The sequence below is a fragment of the Nicotiana tomentosiformis genome, chromosome 5, assembly GCF_000390325.3.
Source record: "Nicotiana tomentosiformis chromosome 5, ASM39032v3, whole genome shotgun sequence".
Lineage (NCBI taxonomy): Eukaryota > Viridiplantae > Streptophyta > Magnoliopsida > Solanales > Solanaceae > Nicotiana > Nicotiana tomentosiformis.
In genome coordinates this window covers 115,773,207-115,795,330 of record NC_090816.1, presented here as the reverse complement: position 1 = coordinate 115,795,330, position 22,124 = coordinate 115,773,207, and the positions used below count along the sequence as shown (strand labels likewise).

General features: G+C 38.9%; 1 protein-coding gene across 1 annotated transcript; it reads right to left on the bottom strand.

Annotated features, from left to right (window-relative positions):
* Positions 1-3,518: 3,518 nt before the first annotated feature.
* LOC138893037 (uncharacterized) lies at positions 3,519-4,377 on the bottom strand. The gene is made up of 2 exons (XM_070176806.1): positions 3,973-4,377; positions 3,519-3,773 (listed from the first exon to the last, which is right to left on the bottom strand). The coding sequence occupies exons 1-2, from the start codon at positions 4,375-4,377 to the stop codon at positions 3,519-3,521; spliced, it is 660 nt and encodes a 219-aa protein (XP_070032907.1).
* Positions 4,378-22,124: the final 17,747 nt, after the last annotated feature.

The following is a 22,124-nucleotide window of genomic DNA, read 5'->3' as shown; positions in this document are numbered from 1 at the left end:
ATGCGGTCCGCAAAAATTGGAACGCGGCCGCGATCTCTGAAGGATTTTTGACAGTCCAACTTCAGAGAGTTGGAATTTTGCTTTTTTCAAGTATGCGTCCGCGGGCAAAAATGTGTTGCCGTGAAGTGCTCACGCGGACCGAAAAATTTTGGGCACGGTCCGCGAACTTCAAACACTTAGCCAAATTTTTCCCTGTCAAAATCCTGCACTGCACAACCAATTCCTACATACACTTCACAACAAGTTAGTCCAAAACAAAGTCTAATCTAGGAAGAAAATCAAAAGCAAGGAAGAAAAACACATGGGTTGCCTCCCAAGAAGCGCCTGATTTAACGTCGCGGCAAGACGCATGGTACCATCATCATTTGAAATGGATCAATGCCACAATGTGGATATCATCAATCTTGCCAAGGTAGTGCTTCACTCGGTGCCCATTAACTCTAAAGATCTCACCATTCTTTTTTTTTTAAATCTAGAGCACCAAACGGAGTTACATGTACCACTTCAAATGGGCCACTCCACTTTGACTTGAGCTTTCCCGAAAACATCCGTAACCGAGAGTTAAATAGAAGAACCAAGTCACCCTCCTTGAATTCTTTATTCCAGATATATTTATCATGTAAGTACTTCATCTTGTCCTTATACAAGGACGAGCTGGAATAAGCATGGAACCGGAACTCATCAAGTTCGTTTAGTTGCTCTACCCGGAGATTGGCAGCTATATCCCATTCAAGGTTCAACTTCTTAAGCACCCACATGGCTTTGTGCTCTAATTCAATCGGAAGATGGCATGCTTTTCCAAATACCAACCGGTACGGAGACATACCAATTGGAGTCTTGTAAGCTGTACGATAGGCCCATAAAGCATCGTCAAGTTTCCTTGACCAATCAATCCGGTTTGCATTGACAGTCTTGGATAATATGCTCTTGATCTCCCTGTTGAAGACCTCAACTTGTCCACTAGCATGTGGGTGATAAGGGGCTGACAACTTATGATTGACACCATACTTAGAAAGTAAAGTGTCGAAGGCTTTGCTGCAAAAATGAGAACCCACATCACTAACAATAGCCCTTGGGGTGCCGAACCTTGTGAAGAGATTTTTCCTTAAGAAAGCCACCACACACCGTGCCTCATTGTTGGGCAAAGCCACAGCTTCAATCCATTTGGAAACATAATCAACATCAACTAGAAAATAAGTGTTCCCACATGAACTCACAAATGGCCCCATAAAGTTGATGTCCCACACATCAAAAATATCAATCTCAAGGATGGTGGTGAGAGGCATTTCATTCTTCTTGGAAATTCCACCGGCTCTTTGGCATTCATCACAACGCCTAACGAGCTCGCTAGCGTCTTTGTATAAAGTAGGCCAATAGAATCCATAACTTAGGACTTTTTTAGCAGTTCTCGCCCCACCATGGTGACCACCATAGGGCAAGGAATGGAAAGCTTCAAGAATACTCAATTGCGCTTCTTCCGGAACACATCTCCGGATAACACCATCATTGCAAATTTTGAAAAGATATGGCTCGTCCCAATAATAATCCAAGCAGTCCCGTTTGAGCTTCTTTCTTTGGTTTGAAGAGAGCTCATTCGGGACAATGCCGGTCACAAGAAAGTTAGCCACATCGGCAAACCAAGGTGTCCCAGTCACAGACACGGAGAGGATTTGTTCATCCGGAAATGAATCATTAATCTCGAGGCCATCATGGGGCTTCCCTCCTCTTCCAAGCGGGACAAGTGGTCCACCACTTGATTATTACACCTTTTTTGGTCTATGATTTCAAGGTCAAATTCTTGTAGAAGAAGAACCCATCTCATCAACCTAGCCTTAGAGTCCTTTTTACTCATCAAATAATGAAGTGTCGCATGATCGGTGTGCAAAATTACTTTGGCACCCATGAGGTACGGCCTAAACTTTTCCATGGTAAATACAATGTCTAATAACTCTTTCTCGGTCACCGTATAGTTGACTTGTGCGTTGTTCATTGTTTTGCTTGCATAATAAACTGGATGAAATATCTTGTTGATCCTTTTTCCCAAAACCGCTCCTACCGCAACGTCGCTAGCATCGCACATGAGCTCAAATGGTAAGCTCCAATTGGGTGAGGTAATGATGGAAGTGGTAGTCAATCTATACTTGAGAAGCTCAAAAGCTTTCATGCAATCATCATTGAACACAAACTTTGCATCTTTGAGAAATCCTTGATGAACCTTCGGTAAAACCCCGCGTGACCAAGAAAGCTCCTCACTCCCTTGACGGAAATAGGAGGCGGGAGTTTTGAAATCACTTCAGTTTTTGCTTTGTCCACTTTAATACCGTTCTTTGAGATCTTATGGCCAAGGACAATGCCCTCCTCGACCATAAAGTGGCATTTTTCCCAATTAAGCACTAAGTTGGTCTTTTCACATCGAGCCAATACTTTGTCAAGATTATCCAAGCATTCTTCAAATGAATCCCCCACAACAATGAAATCATCCATGAATACTTTGAGGAAGTCCTCCACCATATGCGTAAATATTGTCATCATACACCGCTGAAAGGTAGCCGGTGCATTACACAAACCAAACGGCATCCGTGAGAATGTAAATGTGCCATATGGACAGGTGAAGGTGGTTTTCTCTTGGTCTTCAGGTGCAATGAGAATCTGGTTGTACCCAGAGTACCCATCCAAAAATCAATAATAAGCATGCCCGACAAGTTTATCTAACATTTGGTCAAGAAATGGCAATGGAAAATAGTATTTGCGGGTCACTTTGTTCAGCTTTCTATAATCCATGCATACCCCCCAACCGGTAACAGTTCTTGTGGGGATCAACTCATTTTTCTTATTTGTGATCACAGTCATACCCCCTTCTTCGGGATACATTGTACCGGCGAAGTCCAAGAACTATCCGAAATAGGGTACACAACCCCTGCATCTAGCTATTTGATTATCTTTTTCTTGACGACGTCTTGCATGGCCTTATTCAACCTCCGTTGATGTTCCACGGATGGTTTGGCATCTTCCTCGAGTATGATTTTATGCATGCAAAAGGTAGGGCTTATACCCCGAATGTCAGCCAAAGTCCATCTTATTGCCTTCTTCCTTCTTTGAAGCACCACAAGGGTGGAATCTACCTGCACGTTAGTTAAACACGAAGAAAGAATAACATGTAATGTGGAATAAGGGCCTAATAATTCATACCTGAGGTGTGAAGGCAAGGGTTTCAACTCCAGTGTTGGTGGCTCCTCGATTGAGGGCTTTGTTGGCGGAGTCTTCCGGTTCTCAAGGTCCAAGGAAAGTTTACGGGGTCCATATGTATAGGATCCCATTCCTTGCAAAGCATTTGCATATTCTATCAAGATTGCCTTCGCATCATCCTCATGATTCAACAACACAGCTTCTAAAGGGTCTTCCACATTGACCATAGCACTCGCGTCATCAACAATCACCTCCGTCACAAGATCTACAAAAGAGCGTACTTCGCTGCTATTAGGGTACCTCATTGACTTGCACACATGGAACACAACTTTTTAATCGCCCATCCGGAAGATGAGCTCCCCAGCTTCCACATCAACCAATGCATTCCCTGTTGCTAGGAAATGTCTCCCCAATATGATTGGCACCTCATAGTCAACTTCGCAGTTGAGAATCACAAAATCTGTGGGAAGAATGAACTTGTCGACCCGAACTAGAACATCATCAATAATCCCCAGTGGCTTCTTCATTGTCCAGTCCGCCATTTGTAACCTCATGGAAGTAGGTCTTGGTTGCCCAATACCGAATGTCTTGATAAAAAGAATATGGAATCAAATTAATGCTCGCTCCCAAATCACACAAGGCTTTGGCGAAATCGGCACTACCAATAGTGCATGGAATTGTAAAGGCACCGGAATCTTCTAGCTTTGGAGCCATGGAATGCACAATGTCACTCACTTGATGTGTCATTTTGATAGTCTCACAATTCATTGACCTCTTCTTTGTTACCAAGTCCTTCATGAACTTGGCATATCCCGGCATTTGTTCTAGAGCTTCAACCAAAGGCACATTGATGGACAAACTCTTCATCATATCAATGAATTTCTTGAATTGGTTTTCATTGTTTTGCTTTGCAAGCCTTTGAGGATATGGTGGAGGAGGCCTTGGCAAAGGAGCCTTAGCTTTGGGCACTACCGTTTCCGGTATGTCTATCACGTGTTCCCTAGACGGGTTCACATCATTTTGTGTCTCCTCCACGTTGTCATCAATGTCTATCCTCACTTCATCATTCACATTCTCATCATTGGCTTGGATCTCATCAGCTTCTTGCATAACCACATCATCATTCATGATCTTTCTTGGATTGGAGGTACTAGCAACTCCACCTCTACCACTTCTTGTAGTCACCGCCATAGCATGGCCAGTATTGTTTCCACCCTTCGGGTTTACTACCGTATCACTTGGTTATGCCTCCTTAGGGCGAGTATTCAAGGCTTGATAAATTTGACCTATTTGGACTTCCAAGTTGCGGATAGAAGTGTTGTGGGAGGCTATTTGGGCATCAGAGTCGACGTTTGTTTCCATCATTTGCTTGAACATACTTTCTATCTATCCCATCTCATTATTGGAAGAACTTTGCCCTTGTGACAGATATGTAGGCGGGTTATTGGGTTGTTGATACATCGGGGGCCTTTGAGGGCCCGACCCCCGGTTCCCTTGATTACTGTTGTTCTAACCCCCTTGGTTTCCATTGCCTCCCCAATTGTTATTATTTTTGCCACTCCAATTGCTATTATTGTTTCCACCCCAATTGCCTTGTTGATTACCCCAATTTTGGTTGTTGTTCACCCAATTGTTCGGATTGTTGTTGTGGCCACTATTCCAATTCCATTGGCCTTGTGATCTCCATTGTTGATTTGGAGCATTGCTCCGTTGGCCTTGGTAATTATTGGCATATAAAACTTCCTCACTTTGATCATCATAAGAATAGTCTTGATTGTAGCCACTACCACTCTGCTCAAATTGCTCTTGATTGCTTTGCACTTGTTGACCACGCTGTCTTCTCTTGTTGACCATTACATTCACTCCTTCCATGGCATTTACTTGCTTTGGCCCCTGAACCTGCTAAAGCTGAGCCTTTGGCAACTGGTTCATAGTAGTTGTCAATTCTGCTATGGCTTGTCCATGATCATGAAGTTCCTTGTGAAGTTGGATGACATTAGGGTCACCCTGAGGAACGTTTGCTCGACTTTGCCAAGCTGAGGAGGTGTCCGCCATCTCATCTAGAATTCACATGCTTCTCAATATGGCATGTTCATGAAGTTACCCCCTGCCAGCTAATTCACCACACACTGGTTGGTTGTGTTGATACCCCTATAAAACGTTTCTGGATCATTTCTTCAGTCATATCAATGTTGGGGCATTCTTTTACCATTTTCCGGTACCGCTCCCAGATTTCATGTAAGGGTTCATTTGGCTCTTGGTTAAAGGCCAAGATCTCATCCCTCAATGTTGCCATATGACCCAGAGAGAAAAACTTTGCTATGAACTTCTCAGGCAACTCATCCCACGTGGTGATGGAATGGTTGGGAAGCCTCTTAAGCCAATCCAAAGCCTTCCCTCTTAGTGAGAAAGGGAAAAGCCTCAACCTTAAAGCTTCTTCAGATACATTCGTCTGCTTGCTCCCCCAGCATGTGTCTACAAAACCTTTGAGATGCTTATATGCGTTCTGATGTGGAGCTCCGGTGAAGAAACCCCTTTGTTCCAATAGAGTAAGCATGACATTGGTTATTTGAAAATTGCCCGCCCGAATCCGGGGCGGGACAATTGCACTTGCGTAGCCTTCATTGGGCAACACCCGGTGTGCTGCCCTTGGAGGAGGTGGGGGAGGGCTTGGAACGTTGTCATGAAGCGGGCGGCCTCTTCTTTGTACTTGAAGTTCAAGATGAACCTCATCCACTTTATTTTCATCTACCTCCTCGCCCTGAGGAATATGTCCGAGGACCTCGTTAAGAGCCATTTGGTACCTAAAAGGAATTGACACGCAAAAATTAAAAAAAACAGAAGGAAAGAAAAACAAAACACACAAATAGTTAGATATATAGCTAAGACCTTCTAATTCCCCAGCAACGGCGCCAAAAATTGATCGAGTCCTAACCTACACCATTATTGAGTAGCGAGGATGGTCGATGCAGTTTTACCCAACAAGGTCAGGATTGATTTTCACATGGAGTTAATTGATTTGGAATTAGGTTTATATCTAAGTCTAGATGCGTGTTTTGTTCCTAATTGCACTTCCAAACATGATGGTGTTGATTCTACTTCTAATTCTATTCTATTGTATGCAATGATTAAAGCTAAGTACAATATTTTTTTTATGTTGGTTTTTAAGCATTTAAAAGGACTAGGGTAGTGAATTTCGCCTAGGTGGACATCTAACGGGTGGTAAGAATATAGGGCAAGCTTGATTAATTTGGGATCGTAATATAGCTATCACACCCAAGTACTCACTCTATATCTCTCGATAGTTTAAGTGATTTTGCCCAATTTGGCTTTCTCAAGTCCAACTGGGCATTCATGCAAGTCATGTGATATTAGCTCAAGTCGGGTACTACTATCTCTAGGTTTAACCCTTTAATTGGGGCTATCAATTTCTTGAGTTCACCCCAATTCCTTATTAATCTAGTTTTCCTAGACTTAGTCCCTCTTTCTCAAGAAGAGCCTAAGTCACAAAGGCATGAATCAGTGTTTGCAACTACTAATTCTACAATTCTAGCATGAACTAGGTTAAATATCACTAACCCATAAACAATCATGCCCTAAAATTCAAGACCCATTAAATACTCACACTAAGGTTGGGTCACAACCCTAGCTATGGATCTAGCTACTCATAATAATAGCATAAATCAAAAATAAAGAGAAGATATAATTAAAAGATGAAAATCTAATGTTATAAGGTAAATCTTGTACGAAATTGCCCAAAAGGGAAATCCTTGCCGTCTCACGTACTCAGCAAAAACATAACATAACCTAAAATTGACAAAAAGATCTATTTATACTAAGTTAAAATTTTTGGACAAAAATACCCCTGCAAAAGTTTTCGCGGCCGCGTAATTCTGATCGCGGTCCGCATTTCTTCATATCTGGACCTGGATTGAACCTTGTTTACTTTGACGCGGACCGCCCTTTTCATTTTTGCTTGAATTAAGCACTCTCTGGACCTTAGCAACCTAGATCCGCTGAATTCCCATCGCGGTCGTGCTGGTACTTTCGCAGCCGCAATTCTTGTCGCGGTCCGCGTTCATGTACCATCTCTCTGATTCTTCATATCGCGGACTTCAAAATAATGGCTGCGTCTGCATTGATACTTTCGCAGCCGCACTTATTTGTCATGGTCCGCGTTCCACACCTTTTAGCCCAGTTTTTGTTTTTGTTTTTGTTCAAGTTTTGACTCCTTTATGAGTTGATCATGACTCTTTTGTCTCATTTTGAACAGTCCTGCAAGCAAGCATGTTAAGTTAGTTTCCGGGAATACCTTCACGTATTTTTGGCACAAAACACAAGTAAAAGAGAGCAATTAATAGGCTAAAATCCCTACTTATCAGGTGCCTGGGCTTAATATTTGCGCTCGATACCTGGGCTCGATACCTGGGCAGAATATCCAACAGAAGAGGAAAAATTGCAGCAGCTTTTTAAGTCCAACTTTTGATCCGTTAACCATCTGAAACTCACCTGAGGCCCTCGGGACCTCAACCAAACATACCAATAAGTCCTAAAACACCATACGAACTTATTTGAAACCTCAAATCACATAAAACGACGCTAAAACCACGAATTATGCTCCAATTCAAGCTTAATGAAACTTAAAATATCCAACTTCTACATTCGATGTCGAAACCTATCAAATCAAGTCCGATTGACCTCAAATTTTGCACACAAGTCATAAATGACATAACGGAGCTATGAAAATTTTCAAAACTGGATTCCGACTACGGTATCAAAAAGTCAACTCCCCGATCAAACTTCCAAACTTAAATTCTTGTTTTAGCCATTTCAAGCCTAATTTCACCACGGACTTCCAAATAAAATTTCGATCACGCTACTAAGTCCAAAATCACCATACGGAGCTGTTGGAATTGTCAAAATTCTATTCTGGGGTCATTTTTTCAAAAATCTTGACCGAAGTCAAACTTGGTCTTTTAAAGCCAACTTAAGGAACCAAGTGTTTCGATTTCAACCCAAACACTTCCAAATCCCGAACCAACCATCCCCGCAAGTCATAAATCATTAAAAGCACATGCGGAAAATTTTATTTTAAGGAACGGGATTCTAAAATTTAAAATAACAGGTTGGGTCATTACGCATGTCTTGCCTAATCACCTCTCCCCGCCTATTCTTTGGCCTACCTCTACCACTCTGTAGGACCTCCAAAGTCAATCTCTCCGAGACAATTTTATAGTTTCTCCGAGGTTCCCTTCCAGGAAAGTAGCTTGCTATCTGATTATTGAATTTGACAAGATTAATGTGAACTAGTATGAACATTTGAAGCCTCCTTCTAGGAAGAAATTGGTAGATGCATTTTTTCATGCATTTACATTGTATGATCACACTAAATGTGATGTCATGCATGACATTATTAAGGTCATTTCCCTTCTATAAATAGAAAATATTTTATTCATTTGTAAACATCTCTCACTCACCTTCTTATCTCCTAAGGCATTTGAATATTCTTTCTCTCTTGTAGTATTTCACTTGTATTTTTGGAGTGAAATAAAATTTAAATTGATTGTGTCCGAGGACTAGGCAAAAATCAAATTTTGCCGAACCTCATTAATTTCTGGTGTTCTTTTTATTATTGTCTCATTTACTATTTATTAGCTACCTTTAGATATAGTAGTTATGATTTAATCACTCTCTATATATTCGGCTTCCGCAACAATTGGTATTAGAGCCAAGGTTCTATCTGAGTATGCTCTATGGTTGCAGCATAGTCTAAATTTTCACATCATAAAAGAATTACTTTGGTGTTCTGTATTGTCAGCAAGTAAATAGTATTTGTAGCAAAAATGGGAGATAATAAAAATTAAGAGTCCACATCAGGTGTCAGTAATACGTCGTTGGCTTCGCTTATGACACGAATTATGCCAAATGCAAAATTTACAGTTGAAATTTTTGACGGGTCGGGACATTTCAGGATGTGGCATGCTGAGGTTCTTGATGTCCTTTTTCAACAAGGGCTAGATATTACTATAGAAGAAAAGAAACCAGACAATATCGGAGAAGGAGATTGGAAGATTATCAACCACATTGCTTGTGGTACCATTCGATCTTATCTAGCAAGAGAACATAAGTATCCACACATAAAAGAAACTTCTGCAAGTAAATTGTGGAATGCATTGAAGGATAAATTCTTGAAGAAAAACAATAAAAATAAACTTTACATGAAAAAAAGTCGGTTACGCTTCACATATGTTCCTGGTACTACAATGAATGATCATATCACCAGCTTTAATAAGTTGGCGACAGATATGCAGAATATGGGCGTGACTTTTTGTCACGACCCGAAATTCCACCTTCGGGACCGTGATGGCACCTAATATTTCACTTGCCAGGCAAGCCAACGTTAGAATAATATTAGCCATTTCTAAACAATTTTAAATTAATTAACAATAAATAAATGCGGATATAAAGTCTAAAATAAAGTGAATAATCCATAATAATAGCGATGTTTAAATACCATCCCAGAACTGATGTCACAAGTGCACGAGCTACTAGAATAATACAAATAAAAGGTCTGAATGAAAATAAAGTTGTCTGAAAGAAATACACAGTTATGATAAAGTGGAAGGGGACTTCAGAACTGCGAACGCCATGCAGCTATACCTCAAGTCTCCTGTGAATAGCTGAATCCGAGCAAGTCTACTGTGTGCCGCTAGGATCAACTCTAGTATCTGCACAAGGAGTACAGAGTGTAGTATGAGTACAACCGACCGCATGTACTCTGTATGTGCAGCCTAACCTCGATGAAGTAGTGACGAGCCTAAGGCAGGTCGCTTACATTAACATGTATGCATTAATAATAATAATAACAGGAATAGAAGTAAGACCTGTAAATCATATCAAAAATTAAAGTCAATTCAACAGTCATGATCCCTCAATTTATTTCCATTGCGGTGTGCAATCCGCTCCAACAATATAAACTTAAAATAAAATCCGTTATGGCGTGCAACCCGATTCAACGATATAATCTTTCAATTAAATTCCGTTGCGGCGTGCAACTCGCTCCAATAATATAAACTTAAAAATAAATCCGTTGCGGCGTGCAACCCGGTCCAACAATATAAACTTAAAAATAAATCCATTGCAGCGTGCAACCCACTCAAATAATATAATTAAATAACTCTTAAATATAAATATATTCCAATAAATACCATATTTAATAAACAATTATTAGGCAACAAAGCATACAATTATTATAATTTATTTAGGAAACAAGTAATGACAAGTAGTAATTAATTGTGAAAATTAAGGATGAAATAGACATTTTAATAATTAGTATGTTAAATGTCAAGTAGCAATTAAGTCACATAAATCAAATAAGCATGTAGCAATTATAGCATGGATTCAAGGCATGATATTGAGCAAGGAATATGAGAGAAACAATAATATAATAATTAATTCATGATTTAATACGATTTATAATTTTTCAAGTAATTATGCAAACAATTAATTTGACGACGTATAGGCACTCGTCACCTTACCTATACGTCATTACACATGAACTTCTCTTAACAAATAATTTAAGGGTTCTATTCCCTCAAGTCAGGGTTAACCATGACACTTACCTCGCTTCGCAACCAATTTTAAAATTCCAATACACCTTTGCCTTGCAAATTCGTGTCTGAAAGCTTCAAATCTGATCACAAACAATTCAACATGAATCATAGGAACTAATTCCATATGAAATTACAAATTTTCCGAATTAAAATCCAAAATTTATTTTAAAAATTGATAGTAGGACCCACGTATCGAATCCCTTAAAAACTCACAAAATCCAAACACCCGTTCCGATACGAGTTCAGCCATACAACAATTATCGAATTCCGACATCGGATTGCCTTTCAAAACCTCAATTAAAGTTTTTGATGATTTCTACCATGTTCAATCCAATCTTTACCCATTTGAACTCAACAATCTTCCCGCAACCTTATTGGTACAAGCATGTATAACTAATACTCTCACATCCAAGAATCACACTCACAATCATTCATCTTTACCCAAACTCGAAATTAAAGACTAGGGGTTAGAACCTTACCTCTTGGGTGAAGATATTGTGATATTTCCTTAATGGATTTCAAAGCTTGAACAAGATTTTTGAGAACAAATCACTTGAGCTTCTTCCTCTCTCTAGAACACTCTCATTTCTCTCTAAAATCATCAGATAATTGCCCAAAAATAAGCCCAAAGCCTATTTATCAAAATGGGGTCGGGTTATGAAAATAGAAAAATGGACCCTCTGAACTCAGGTATGCGGTCGCACAATGGGTATGCGGGTCGCACAATGGACCGCAAAATCGATGCCAAAATCTGGGTTGCACTGGACAGCTTTGCGACCCTTTTTGCGGTCGCACAATGGGTTTTGCGATCGCATATTGATTCTGCGGTCGCACATCTGACCGCAAAATCACATTTTTCCAGCCTTTGGTAATTTTGTCATAACTTCTTATAGGAGTGTCCAAATTACAAACGGTTTCAAGCGTTAGAAACTAGACTCGAAGAAATTTCATTTTATAGGTTGATCATCACATAACTCCTTATATATTTTTAGATATGCTTGTCCAATATTTGGTCTTATGCGTACTCATTTCGAACTTTAGTCTATTATAAAATTTTCCAACTTTACTTAGACTTAGGCCTCTCCTTAGACCCCACATCACTTATAATATGCCTCGTACACTTATTATCATATCCAATTGGTATCCATAATATTATTAGTCCTCAAATGAGAAGTAGAGTCCGCCCCCAAACACATAACATAACTTATCTCTTCTTCCACCCATAACAAATGAGAAGTAGAGTCCGCATTTCTTCACATCTGGACCTGGATTGAACCTTGTTTCACGGACCGCGTAATTTCCACCGCGTCCGCGTGAGAGACTTCCGCGACCGCATAACTTTGACGCGGACCGCCCTTTTCATTTTTGCTTGAATTAAGCACTCTCTGGACCTTAGCAACCGCGATCCGCTGAATTCCCATCGCGGTCGTGCTGGTACTTTCGTAGCCGCAATTCTTGTCGCGGTCCGCGTTCATGTACCATCTCTCTGATTCTTCATATCGCGGACTTCAAAATAATGGCTGCATCCGCATTGATACTTTCACAGCCGCACTTATTTGTCACGGTCCGCGTTCCACACCTTTTAGCCCAGTTTTTGTTTTTGTTTTTGTTCAAGTTTTGACTCCTTTATGAGTTGATCATGACTCTTTTGTCTCATTTTGAACAGTCCTGCAAGCAAGCATGTTAAGTTAGTTTCCGGGAATACCTTCACGTATTTTTGGCACAAAACACAAGTAAAAGAAAGCAATTAATAGGCTAAAATCCCTACTTATCAGGTGCCTGGGCTTAATATTTGCGCTCGATACCTGGGCTCGATACCTGGGCAGAATATCCAACAGAAGAGGAAAAATTGCAGCAGCTTTTTAAGTCCAACTTTTGATCATTTAACCATCTGAAACTCACCTGAGGCCCTCGGGACCTCAACCAAACATACCAATAAGTCCTAAAACACCATACGAACTTATTTGAAACCTCAAATCACATAAAACGACGCTAAAACCACGAATTATGCTCCAATTCAAGCTTAATGAAACTTAAAATATCCAACTTCTACATTCGATGTCGAAACCTATCAAATCAAGTCCGATTGACCTCAAATTTTGCACACAAGTCATAAATGACATAACGGAGCTATGAAAATTTTCAAAACTGGATTCCGACTACGGTATCAAAAAGTCAACTCCCCGATCAAACTTCCAAACTTAAATTCTTGTTTTAGCCATTTCAAGCCTAATTTCACCACGGACTTCCAAATAAAATTTCGATCACGCTACTAAGTCCAAAATCACCATACGGAGCTGTTGGAATTATCAAAATTCTATTCTGGGGTCATTTTTTCAAAAATCTTGACCGAAGTCAAACTTGGTCTTTTAAAGCCAACTTAAGGAACCAAGTGTTTCGATTTCAACCCAAACACTTCCAAATCCCGAACCAACCATCCCCGCAAGTCATAAATCATTAAAAGCACATGCGGAAAATTTTATTTTAAGGAACGGGATTCTAAAATTTAAAATAACAGGTTGGGTCATTACGCATGTCTTGCCTAATCACCTCTCCCCGCCTATTCTTTGGCCTACCTCTACCACTCTGTAGGACCTCCAAAGTCAATCTCTCCGAGACAATTTTATAGTTTCTCCGAGGTTCCCTTCCAGGAAAGTAGCTTGCTATCTGATTATTGAATTTGACAAGATTAATGTGAACTAGTATGAACATTTGAAGCCTCCTTCTAGGAAGAAATTGGTAGATGCATTTTTTCATGCATTTACATTGTATGATCACACTAAATGTGATGTCATGCATGACATTATTAAGGTCATTTCCCTTCTATAAATAGAAAATATTTTATTCATTTGTAAACATCTCTCACTCACCTTCTTATCTCCTAAGGCATTTGAATATTCTTTCTCTCTTGTAGTATTTCACTTGTATTTTTGGAGTGAAATAAAATTTAAATTGATTGTGTCCGAGGACTAGGCAAAAATCAAATTTTGCCGAACCTCATTAATTTCTGGTGTTCTTTTTATTATTGTCTCATTTACTATTTATTAGCTACCTTTAGATATAGTAGTTATGATTTAATCACTCTCTATATATTCGGCTTCCGCAACAATTGGTATTAGAGCCAAGGTTCTATCTGAGTATGCTCTATGGTTGCAGCATAGTCTAAATTTTCACATCATAAAAGAATTACTTTGGTGTTCTGTATTGTCAGCAAGTAAATAGTATTTGTAGCAAAAATGGGAGATAATAAAAATTAAGAGTCCACATCAGGTGTCAGTAATACGTCGTTGGCTTCGCTTATGACACGAATTATGCCAAATGCAAAATTTACAGTTGAAATTTTTGACGGGTCGGGACATTTCAGGATGTGGCATGCTGAGGTTCTTGATGTCCTTTTTCAACAAGGGCTAGATATTACTATAGAAGAAAAGAAACCAGACAATATCGGAGAAGGAGATTGGAAGATTATCAACCACATTGCTTGTGGTACCATTCGATCTTATCTAGCAAGAGAACATAAGTATCCACACATAAAAGAAACTTCTGCAAGTAAATTGTGGAATGCATTGAAGGATAAATTCTTGAAGAAAAATAATAAAAATAAACTTTACATGAAAAAAAGTCGGTTACGCTTCACATATGTTCCTGGTACTACAATGAATGATCATATCACCAGCTTTAATAAGTTGGCGACAGATATGCAGAATATGGGCGTGACTTTTTGTCACGACCCGAAATTCCACCTTCGGGACCGTGATGGCACCTAATATTTCACTTGCCAGGCAAGCCAACGTTAGAATAATATTAGCCATTTCTAAACAATTTTAAATTAATTAACAATAAATAAATGCGGATATAAAGTCTAAAATAAAGTGAATAATCCATAATAATAGCGATGTTTAAATACCATCCCAGAACTGATGTCACAAGTGCACGAGCTACTAGAATAATACAAATAAAAGGTCTGAATGAAAATAAAGTTGTCTGAAAGAAATACACAGTTATGATAAAGTGGAAGGGGACTTCAGAACTGCGAACGCCATGCAGCTATACCTCAAGTCTCCTGTGAATAGCTGAATCCGAGCAAGTCTACTGTGTGCCGCTAGGATCAACTCTAGTATCTGCACAAGGAGTACAGAGTGTAGTATGAGTACAACCGACCGCATGTACTCTGTATGTGCAGCCTAACCTCGATGAAGTAGTGACGAGCCTAAGGCAGGTCGCTTACATTAACATGTATGCATTAATAATAATAATAACAGGAATAGAAGTAAGACATGTAAATCATATCAAAAATTAAAGTCAATTCAACAGTCATGATCCCTCAATTTATTTCCATTGCGGTGTGCAATCCGCTCCAACAATATAAACTTAAAATAAAATCCGTTATGGCGTGCAACCCGATTCAACGATATAATCTTTCAATTAAATTCCGTTGCGGCGTGCAACTCGCTCCAATAATATAAACTTAAAAATAAATCCGTTGCGGCGTGCAACCCGCTCCAACAATATAAACTTAAAAATAAATCCATTGCAGCGTGCAACCCACTCAAAAAATATAATTAAATAACTCTTAAATATAAATATATTCCAATAAATACCATATTTAATAAACAATTATTAGGCAACAAAGCATACAATTATTATAATTTATTTAGGAAACAAGTAATGACAAGTAGTAATTAATTGTGAAAATTAAGGATGAAATAGACATTTTAATAATTAGTATGTTAAATGTCAAGTAGCAATTAAGTCACATAAATCAAATAAGCATGTAGCAATTATAGCATGGATTCAAGGCATGATATTGAGCAAGGAATATGAGAGAAACAATAATATAATAATTAATTCATGATTTAATACGATTTATAATTTTTCAAGTAATTATGCAAACAATTAATTTGACGACGTATAGGCACTCGTCACCTTACCTATACGTCATTACACATGAACTTCTCTTAACAAATAATTTAAGGGTTCTATTCCCTCAAGTCAGGGTTAACCATGACACTTACCTCGCTTCGCAACCAATTTTAAAATTCCAATACACCTTTGCCTTGCAAATTCGTGTCTGAAAGCTTCAAATCTGATCACAAACAATTCAACATGAATCATAGGAACTAATTCCATATGAAATTACAAATTTTCCGAATTAAAATCCAAAATTTATTTTAAAAATTGATAGTAGGACCCACGTATCGAATCCCTTAAAAACTCACAAAATCCAAACACCCGTTCCGATACGAGTTCAGCCATACAACAATTATCGAATTCCGACATCGGATTGCCTTTCAAAACCTCAATTAAAGTTTTTGATGATTTCTACCATGTTCAATCCAATCTTTACCCATTTGAACTCAACAATCTTCCCGCAACCTTATTGGTACAAGCATGTATAACTAATACTCTCACATCCAAGAATCACACTCACAATCATTCATCTTTACCCAAACTCGAAATTAAAGACTAGGGGTTAGAACCTTACCTCTTGGGTGAAGATATTGTGATATTTCCTTAATGGATTTCAAAGCTTGAACAAGATTTTTGAGAACAAATCACTTGAGCTTCTTCCTCTCTCTAGAACACTCTCATTTCTCTCTAAAATCATCATATAATTGCCCAAAAATAAGCCCCAAAGCCTATTTATCAAAATGGGGTCGGGTTATGAAAATAGAAAAATGGACCCTCTGAACTCAGGTATGCGGTCGCACAATGGGTATGCGGGTCGCACAATGGACCGCAAAATCGATGCCAAAATCTGGGTTGCACTGGACAGCTTTGCGACCCTTTTTGCGGTCGCACAATGGGTTTTGCGATCGCATATTGATTCTGCGGTCGCACATCTGACCGCAAAATCACATTTTTCCAGCCTTTGGTAATTTTGTCATAACTTCTTATAGGAGTGTCCAAATTACAAACGGTTTCAAGCGTTAGAAACTAGACTCGAAGAAATTTCATTTTATAGGTTGATCATCACATAACTCCTTATATATGTTTAGATATGCTTGTCCAATATTTGGTCTTATGCGTACTCATTTCGAACTTTAGTCTATTATGAAATTTTCCAACTTTACTTAGACTTAGGCCTCTCCTTAGACCTCACATCACTTATAATATGCCTCGTACACTTATTATCATATCCAATTGGTATCCATAATATTATTAGTCCTCAAATGAGAAGTAGAGTCCGCCCCCAAACACATAACATAACTTATCTCTTCTTCCACCCATTTCAATTTTCCGAATTTTTACTAACTCCCAAAATTTCCAACAATTTTGCCAGAGTTTCCTTTGTAACTGGTCCTATCCACCTTCCAGAAAATCCCAGAAACTAATCCTAACAACGCATACATAATCCAATCAACGTAACACAACATGAAAATAATACTATCAGTGGCATCATAAGCAATATATTACTAAAAAAGGAACGACATTAACATCAACTATTCAGGTGATACATAACTCATAGCAGGTATGCTCTCAACATCTTCATAGAACACAGAAATGAATGTTTAAATTAAATATGACATTTTTGGGTCATCACATTCTCCCCCTCTTAAACAAATATTCGTCCTTAAATGGAATTAGAGAAGTACCTGAGCTGGTGAAAAGATGTGGATATTTGCTCCGTATGTTTGACTCGGACTCCCAGGTAGCTGCCTCAATCAGCTGACCTCTCCATTGTACCCAAATTGAAGGATAACTCTTAGACTTCAACTGACGGACCTGCCGAGCTAGAATAGCTATCGGCTCCTCCTCATAAGTCAAATCTTTGTCCATTTGAACTGAGCTGAATTCTAACACATGGGACGGATCACCATGATATTTCCGGAGCATAGATACATGGAATACCGGATGAACTGCTGATAAACTAGGTGGTAGTGTAAGCTTGTAGGCTACTTCACCCACCCATTCAAGAATTTCAAAGGTTCCAATATACCTAGGGCTCAACTTGCCCTTCTTTACGAATCTTATTACACCTTTTATAGGTGAAACCCGGAGCAATACCCTTTCTCCAACCATGAATGCAATATCACGAATGTTACTGTAACACCCCAAAAATTTTTGAAGTACTTAAGTGTAAATCCCTGTAAAATTTCGCAAATGAATTCAAGGTTTCATGGTGCCGGAGTAAATGAATTCAAGCCCCGTAACGCCTAGCAAGTTCATCGCGGCTCGGACTTATTGGGTTGAACAATCCACCGAGGAATAAAGGAAAATATTTGGTATAGAAATGCGTTTCTGTGGTCCATTATGCGACCGCAGAATCACTCTGCGGGCCGCACAATGGTCGTAGAGTGAGGCAGGAATGGGCACCAATTGTGCGGCCGATATGCGGACCGCATATCAATTATGCGATCGCATATGTGATCGCATATCCTGTTCTGAAGCTTCATTTTTGGGTTTTTATAACCCAACCCTACTTCATTAAATACACATAATGGACTATTTTTGAGCTAAAATCTGATGTTTTAGAGAGAAGTGAGAGTGTTTTAGAGAGAGAGGAAATACTAGGCTATTTATTCATCAATTCTTGCTCAAATCTTGGAAGATTAACAAGGAAATATCACAAGTTCTTCATCTAAAAGGTAAGGTTCCATACCCTAGTTTTTAATTTCGAGTTTGGGGTAAAAGATGGGTGATTGGGAGTATGATTCTTGGGTGTAAGAGTTTTATTTATACATGCTTGTACTAATAAGGTTTGTGGGAAGATTGTTGAGATCAAATAAGTAAAGATTGGGTTGTGAAATGAAGGAAATCTTGTAGAAGAACCTTGTAGCCAAATTTGCACACCTAGTGTTTGATAAAATGCTTAAATGAGATGAAACCATAAATATATTCCTAATTTGTGTTCAATTTTATTATGTCTCAAAATAGATTGGGATTGCTAGAATTTCCAGAACGTTGTAGTAATTTAAGGAAAGCTCAAAGCGAGGTATGTTGGCTCAACTTTCTCTCTTAGAATTGAATTACATGATGTTCCCGTAAGTTCCAAGTATGGTTGTCTCAGGCTCCTTATTCTATGTTCCGAGTTGTTCCCAATAAATTCGATTGTCCCGAATAAGCAAAGTGCTGAGAATTATGTAATCAAAGCTTGTTCTGAATGTTCCTATCACATTATGTTATCCTTTGGGAATGTGTTCAAGAATGATATATGTATTAAAATGCTATTGCTTTGAGTCGTGTTCCAAATAAAGGTTATGATGCCAAATTGAGTGAGAAAATATCAATATTCTTAAGATTCTTAATTGCTCATATATGTACCTAAAGTCTTGATTGAAAATGTCTTATTGTTGATAATCTATAAATATGGTTGAAAGTGAAATAAGTGAATTGGGGATATAGAGTGTGGCCAACGTGCCAAGAATTTAAGTTATAGTTGTGGCTAGTAGTGCCAATTAAATGAGAATATGTGATAAAGATTATGAAACGAGCCTCGACTCAACTGTTTTAAAATGACTTCGAAAATAGAATTGCCTAAAAGTTTTTGTACTCAAGTCATGCCATATGTGGTTGTTTAAACAAATACTATGCTTTATGGGTATTTTCAATGTATTTTGCGTTCTTACATATTTGTGAGTGAAAATTGTGTATTGCCCTTTTTGTGAAAAAGTATTTCAAGAATAAATAGTGTGTTACTTGTTGATGATTTTAACTTGCGCATCAATTGCCAATTATTTTACTCCATTTCTCGGAAAGAAATCTATTGTGCTTAAATTATTCATTTCTAATGAACTTGAAGTTGTGATTTCTGGAATATTCTATATGTTGATATTTGATGGTGATCTTTGAAATTGAAAGAGGTGAAAATGTGGAATATGAAATACGGCCATCGTTCCAGGAATAAAGAATCTTGTGAATGGCCAAATGAGCCAAGGAAATATTGTCGTTGTGAATGACTGGAAATACTAATGAGAATTTATACAATGTGAAAGATGTTGAGGTGAGTACAATTGTATTTATGTTACCTCTATATGCAAATCAAATCAAAAATATTTTTGGGAGCATCATTAGCAAAACCGAGGAAGGGTGGGTCATAAGGCCCACACCTGAAACTACACGTTCCGGTGTAGGGGTGGATTGTGATTATTCCCCTTATTTGGGATGAAATTGTGATATTATTCCCCTTAATTAGGATGAAACTGATAACAATTGTGGATTGGAAAAGTCAACCCACATGGCATATGTGGGAAGGCGGCCTAGTTGATCGGTAGAGATCGGACGCTATGTTGCGCACATGGTGGTACTCCTCTTGATAACAACTTTCTTTCACATCACATGTCAAACCACATTATTCGTGGGGAGATGGGCTTAGCCGATCAGACGTGATCGGACTCCGTGCTAACAAAGACAGTGGTATATCGGTGCTAATGATCTCCCAACCAAAATTGTATATGAAGTTCGTATTTTGAAAATTATTATGTTTTAACTGGACATTTGGATATTATTGATTGTGACTTGTTGTTTCTATGTATTGACTTTTCTTATATGGGCATTCTATTTTGAAAGAGGACTTTTATCTATACATACTAGTGTTATTCGACAGTACTAATGTCCTTTTTGCCGGGGGCGCTGCATCTTTAAGGGATGCAGGTGTATCTACAGCAGGCGGCATTGATCAGTGATAGCAGTACACTCTTTTCAGCTGATTTGGTGAGCCCCACTTCATTTCGGGGTCATGTATCTTTTGTTTCTCATGTACTGTGTTTTGAGGTATAATCGGAGCCTTGTTGCCGGCATTTCCATATTACTCTTCTATTATACTTAGAGGCTTCTTAGACAGGTTGTGGGTTGTGATTGATGTTGGGAATTGAACTAGAAATGTTGGTATTTGGAAATCATGTTTTTCATCATTAATTCTATAAACTCGTAATATTTTGAAAATTATGAATGAAGCTACTAATGGGAATGAAAAGGAAGTTGTTAATAAAAATCTTTTCAGTGTTTGATTAATGAATTACATCTCCTCTTTATTCATGAATAAGTTTAGGTAGAAGGAAATCTAACAGGCTTGCTCGTCCAGGTTCTCTCGGTTGCACGTCGGTCACGCTCCCCGAGTTTGGGGCGTGACAGTTACGGTCGGCATAACTCTTTTTCCTAGACTGAGATGTGTGAAGTCGATCCTGAATAATCTTGATCTTATCCAAGGCATCCTGTACCAAATCGGTACCCAACAACCGAGCCTCTCCCGGTTCGAACCAGCCAACTGGTGAGCCACATCGCCTCCCGTATAATGCTTCATATGGAGCCATCTTAATGCTCGACTGGTAATTGTTATAATAGGCAAACTATGCAAGTCGCAAGAACTGATCCCAAGAACCTCCAAAGTCTATAACACAAGCGTGAAGCATATCTTCCAATATCTGAATAATGCGTTCTAACTGTCCATCTGTCTGTAGATGAAATGTTGTACTCAACTCAACCCGCGTGCCTAACGCATGTTGTACAGCCCTCCAGAAGTGCGAGGTGAACTGTGTACCTTGATCAGTAATGATAGACACGGGCATACCGTGAAGGCGGACAATCTCGCGGATGTAAATCTCATCTAACCGCTCTGAAGAATAAGTAATTTCTACTGGAATGAAATGTGCTGACTTGGTCAACCAATCCACAATGATCCATATTGCGTCAAACTTTCTCTGAGTTCATAGAAGTCCAACAACAAAATCCATAGTTATACGCTCCCACTTCCACTCAGGAATTTCTAACTTCTAAAGCAAACCACCAGGTCTCTGATGCTCTTACTTAACTTGCTCGCAATTCAGACACCGAGCTACATTTGCAACTATATCCTTTTTCATTCTCCTCCACCCATAATGTTGCCGCAAATCTTGATACATTTTGGCGATACCCGGATGAATAGAATACCGGGAACTGTAGGCCTCTTCAAGAATTAATTCACGAAGTCCATCCACATTAGGAACACAAATATGACTCTTCATCCGCAGAACTCCATCATCTCCCGCATCAACCTGCTTCGCATCATGTCCTTAAGGACAAGTAAATAAGGATCATCATATTGTCACTCTCTGATGCACTCATATAAAGAAGACCGAGCGACTGTGCAGTCTAGAACTCGATCGGGTACTGAAACATCTAACCTCACTAATTGATTGGCCAAAGTCTGAACATCTACAGTTAACGGCCTCTCACCAACCGGAATATATGCAAGGCTGCCCATACTCACAGTCTTTCTACTTAAAACATCGTCCACCACATTGGCCTTTTTGGGGTGATACAAAATAGTGATATCATAGTCCTTCAACAACTCCAACCATCTTCTCTGCCTCAAATTGAGATCTTTGTTTTTTGAACATATATTGT